Source organism: Salvia hispanica, chromosome 1 (assembly GCF_023119035.1).
Source record: "Salvia hispanica cultivar TCC Black 2014 chromosome 1, UniMelb_Shisp_WGS_1.0, whole genome shotgun sequence".
Taxonomy (NCBI): domain Eukaryota; kingdom Viridiplantae; phylum Streptophyta; class Magnoliopsida; order Lamiales; family Lamiaceae; genus Salvia; species Salvia hispanica.
In genome coordinates this window covers 47236700-47242146 of record NC_062965.1, presented here as the reverse complement: position 1 = coordinate 47242146, position 5447 = coordinate 47236700, and the positions used below count along the sequence as shown (strand labels likewise).

General features: G+C 38.0%; 1 protein-coding gene across 1 annotated transcript; it reads right to left on the bottom strand.

The window, feature by feature from the left end:
- Positions 1-2913: 2913 nt before the first annotated feature.
- On the bottom strand, positions 2914-5220 carry LOC125217682 (carnosic acid synthase-like). Its single transcript, XM_048119204.1, has 2 exons — positions 4324-5220; positions 2914-3680 (listed from the first exon to the last, which is right to left on the bottom strand). The coding sequence occupies exons 1-2, from the start codon at positions 5218-5220 to the stop codon at positions 3069-3071; spliced, it is 1509 nt and encodes a 502-aa protein (XP_047975161.1). The 3' UTR covers positions 2914-3068.
- Between the last annotated feature and the right edge of the window lie 227 nt (positions 5221-5447).

The window sequence follows — 5447 nt, the reverse complement described above, 5'->3', positions numbered from 1 at the left end:
TGTGGAGAGATAAGAGTGGTTTAAACTGTTATGCCATGCCTGTGATTGTTTTGATGATGTTGTGCGCCTGATGCCTAGTTTGAGAGTTCGCTCCATTGGGCTATAGGGCTATGGATATGTATAAACGGATTCGGGTCTGAGTAGGGCCGCAAACCCTATCAGGCTAGTGTACACGGTGGGATCGGGAGCCGTCCTTGCTAGTCGGCCGGTCTCGTGGGTGAAAAGTGTGGCCACACTTTCGTCGCACTATGGAAATGTTGTGATTGATGGATTGTTGAGAAAGTGGTGAGTTGTTTGACTGGCCAATCTATGAAAATATTTTTGTGATACTCGATGATATTTATTTTGATAATTGTAAACTCGAGTTCATTATGGCAAGGGTGGCATAACTATTAAAATGTTTTGGCAACGAGTTCGTTGGGTATTTCAAAATACCCAGCCCTGCATGTGTTTTCCTTATGTGCAGGTTGAACGGCGACGAGCGGTGGCGGGTGTTGAGCACATTAATAAAATAAGATGGATATTTTGAACTTCGAGTGTAGTTGTGTCTTCATACATAGCTTCACTTTCTCTTGGTTGCTTCCGCTGAATTTTTTAAACTTATTAGTATCATTTGGTTGTTTTGAACTTATTCCTTTTGAATTAGAAGATCGAGACATATTGTGCTTTTGTTGAATTTATGTCAAACCCTTGACTTTTGATCATAGTTTATGGTATCTATTCTTCATTGTTTCTCTTGGTTAAACCGTTGACTTATTGCGTTGATAGTTCGTTTAATACCTTGGTCAAATCTCTTTAAATGAGACTCTAGCCTATGTTCTTATTGCTTTTAAGTCCGTCTTGATAGCAGTCACCGTATTTATTATACCCTAGAAATCTGGGCTGTTACAGATATAGAGAGATTGATATTTTCATTTTTGGACTGGCGTCACTTTAATTGGACATTAAAAAAAATCACATAAGTGGGATTGAGGGATTATAATTTATAATTTATGGGATATTCTTTATGTATACTTTAAATCTCTTTACCATATAAAGTGGATTTGTTTATGGAAATACATTTTTTAATAAATTACTCCCTCCAATCCTTATTAATTATCCATTTTTGTCATTTTCATTCTTCCTCTATTAGAGCATCCACAATGGATGCCCGACCTCACGCCCGATCGACCGATATCGGGCTCGGGCATGATGGGGCATCCATTGCAGAGGTCGGGCGTGCCCGAGGACGACCGAGAGTTCGGTCGCGAGCGATCTCTCGCCCGATCCATCGGGCGTGAGATCGGGTGCCCATTGCAGGGTCGCGCCCGAGCCCGATCGGACGATTTTCCATTTTTTTTTAAAATTTTAAATTATTTAAACCCTAATTTAAACCACTATAAAATACTCCATTTTTCTTCACTTTTCACACACCAACACTCTAAAACCACTATAAAATACTCCATTTTAGGTTTTTACTTGACGCCTAAAACAGTTTGAAGTTTTTCTTAGCTAAGTATTTTCACTTTTAAATTAAGTAATGTATATTTTTTTTTTCATTTGTGGTGTTTAATATAATATATTTTGGTATTTTAGTAATTAAAAAAAATTAAAAAATAATGATTTAAAATTGAAATGAAAAGTGGATAAGAGATAGGGCATCCACTAGGGCTCCACCATTGCAGAAAGATAGGGCATGCTGATGTGGCAACCCCTAGGGATCTCACTAGGGCATCCATTGTGGATGCTCTTAATTGTCCACTTTCACTCTTTTACCATATATGATAAGTAAGACTCATATTTCACTAACTCATTGCACTAACATTTTATTATAAAACCAATATATAAAAGTGGGACTCATAATCCACTAACTTTTTCAACACACTTTTCTTTACATTTCTTAAAACCTGGTCGAAATCAAAGTTCACAATTATTGTGGGAACGGAGGGAGTACTTATAGGAGTATTGACTTGTACTTCGTCCATTCTATATAATAGTGGAAACATTTCTTTTCGATATGGAAATTTAGAAAGAAATGTGTAATGTATTAAATGGAAGATAATAAAGTAGAAGAGAGAAAAAAGTAGAGAGAATAAACTAAGAGAGAGAGAGAAAAGTAAATGTGAGAAAATGTGTTACTTCATCCGCCCATAATTAAATGACCCATATCTGATCGGCACATGTTTTAAGAAATTGTTTGACTTTATAAAGTAAAGTAGGTAGAAAAATATAATGGAATGTGAGACCTACTTTTACATATTGGTTTTATAATAAAATGTGAGTGAAATGAGTTATTGTAATGTGAGACCTACTTTTACATATTGGTTTTATAATAAAATGTGAGTGAAATGAGTTATAATAAAATGTGAGTGAAATGAGTTATTGTAATGTATGATCCACTTACCAAATATAATAAAAGTGAAATAAGACATTTATTGACGAACGAATAGAAATGGAAAAATGGGACATTTAATTGCGAACGGTGAAATACCTTTTACTAAAAAAGGAAATGATTATATTACTTATATATATCTAAAATGAAAAAAATGACTCTATTACTATACAAGAAAAAGAATATAACTTTTGGGTGTGTACATATATGTTTATAATATATATGTGAACATATTATATTGCTATAATATGATAGATAGTAATATGTTGATACTGATGGTTGGTATTGCCGTATTGATATTTAGTTCATTTTTCTTTGCTATAGCAGATAGGCAGTATACTGTGCATATACGGTATTTGTCTCGAAGTTTTCAAAATTTTCACACTTAATTGTTGAATCTTCTACGTTGTCCTCTCAAATTACATCTGCGATAGATTTCATATATAATTCGTGGAAATAATTCATAAATTGCAGCTATGCATTTCGTGTTAAAATGTGTCTCATTTAGCGTCTCCATATTCTCTATTCTAATAAGAATCTGATTCGTTAAAAAGAAAAAAGATTTGCATGATATACATTAGTTTAGAATACATTTATTATACATTCATGGACACTTATTACAACAATGTTTCACATTTTATTTTATATTTATTCATAACACAACGAGAAGCGAATCCATGCAAATCTTACGAAACCATCAAACCTTGATGGGTCTGGCCTTAAGGGGTGATTTCTTTTGCAAGGCTAGTCCAAACACATCTTCTCTTTGCAGTAGTTTGGCTTTAGTGTCGGTCCCTCCCTCAAGTTCCCAATCAAAGTTATGACACAACGTTGCCACCATGCAAAACAACACGCGACTAGCTAGTGGCATGCCAGGGCAAATTCTCCTTCCTGATCCAAATGGAATCAACTCGAAATGTTGGCCCTCGAAATTTATATCCTTACCGAGAAACCTTTCAGGCTCAAACGACTCAGGATTCTGCCATATGTTTGGATCTCTAGTAATTGCCCAAAAGTTGATGATTATCTTCGCATTCTTGGGTATTGTGTAGCCATTTACCTGTGTGTCCTCCCCAGCCTCACGTGGACCTAGTATAGGTGCGACCGGATGAAACCGGAACACTTCATTAATTGTGGCTTGCAAGTATGGGAGTCTAGAGATGTCGGATCCTTCCACGATACTTTTATCTCCAAGAACACTCTTAAGTTCTGCTTTAAGCTTTGCCAATTTGTCAGGGTGGAGTAGTAATTCTACCATTGCCCATTGCGTTGTGGCTGCACTAGTGTCTGATCCGGCAATAATTATGTCCTAGTTGAGTAGAGTAAATGAGTAATTAGAAGTGACATATTTGGATATATATATATTCATGCAGGGTAGTGATAAAATGCAAACTTATATATTGTACAAACTCAAAACTCCTCAACACAACTTCAACACAATTTCAATACAATATCAACACAGTGTAAAATTTCAAGATTTTAATATCAACACAGTATCAACACATCATCAATCATTGACTACTGTTGAAATTCTGTTGACATTTTCCTTGTTGATGATTTTTTGTGATCTGTTGACATTTTTCAATGGTTCAGATCATAGTTGATCATAGTTTTGAGTTTGTACAATATTTAGAGTTTTCATTTGATCACATCCCTATCCATATATAGATGATCAAAACAAGTATGCATTTAAATTCATAAATGCAGCCCAAATCTTGGTCCTAGGATTAAGTGATCTAATAGTTAATAATTAATCAAAAACACGTAGGGTCATTATTTTGTCGTTTTACGTCATACTTATACAATCCGAGTTTAAGGTCAATGATCCTTTGTTAGAATAACCTAAAAATAAACTAATAATAACCTAAAAATGTCCTACATATGATTTTGTTCTACGTTTCTGTATTTAAATTTAGTTTTCATAGATTAAAACCCTATATACATATGCTCACCAAACAGATATGTATGATTTGTTTGATGGTCAACTCATAGTGAGTTTGTTCCGCCATGTCAAGAAGCGTATCCAGAAAATCATTCATTTTGTTGTAATCGGAGTCCCTCCGTTGACGCATTCGCCGCTGGACCATGCCCTCGACTAAACCCAGCAAGCTCCTGAGATGATGCCCGATCTTCCGTCGGATCCCTTGCAGATCCAACGGCGCTAAGAAGGGGTAAAAATCAGAAATATTCGGAACCCCAATATACCTGGTGAAGCCATTAACATGCTCCCTGAACTCCTTATTCGCTAGCGAATCGGCAGCGCCGTAATCGGTGAGATTGATCGAGAAGAGAGTCGAGAACACCAGGTCCGTCATGGTGGTGAACGTCGCCTCCCCGACGTTCATCACCTGGTCCCGCTCGCTGAACCCGCGCACGTGTTCAGCAAGCTTCCGCAGCGTCTCTTGGCGCTGCCCCTCCGTTTTCTGAAGCGCCTGATGGGAGAAGAGCTGCTCTCGCCCGACCCGGCGGATTCTTTTCCACGCGGCCGAGTCCGCGGGCATGGTGTTCCACGAGGCCTTGTCGAACCCGTAGATGTAGACTGCGGCCGGGATGGATCTGTTCGAGAAGGCGTTCCCACGCTTCTGGAGTATCTCCGCCGCCATCTCCGGCGAGGAGGCGACGACGGTGAATTGGGTACCGAGGCGGAGGGATATTAGCGGGCCGTGGGTTTTGGCGAGCTCGGCCAAGGACTTGTGGGGGTCGCCACGGAGTTGGAAGATGTTTCCGACTATCGGCAGGGGACGAGGCCCTGGAGGGAACTTGCCACCGGGGCCTCGCCGCCGCCGTGAGAGTACAACGGTAGACCATGCTGCTATCAAGGCCACGATTAAAAGAACAAAATACTCCATATTTCTTTGTTTATGTTCTCAGTTCTCACAACTCTATACATTACTTCCCTATTTATTGTTGTACGTAAGTCCACAACAATAATTTGATTATAATGGAATATCTAGAAAGAAATTAATACTCCATAATTCAGTATTAATTAGTGGGACATACAAAGAAATAATAATGGAATAGAGGTACTATCTCATCGAAATAATGGTTCTTTGTCCCCAAAAATTATAACACCCCG

Bases quoted from the DNA above. Each gene is read 5' to 3' on its own strand.
- LOC125217682 (XM_048119204.1), bottom strand. From the start codon at position 5,220: ATGGAGTATTTTGTTCTTTTAATCGTGGCCTTGATAGCAGCATGGTCT. The intron at 3,681-4,323 runs GTGAGCATATGT...CTACTCAACTAG, and splicing joins AAATCATACATATCTGTTTG to GACATAATTATTGCCGGATC.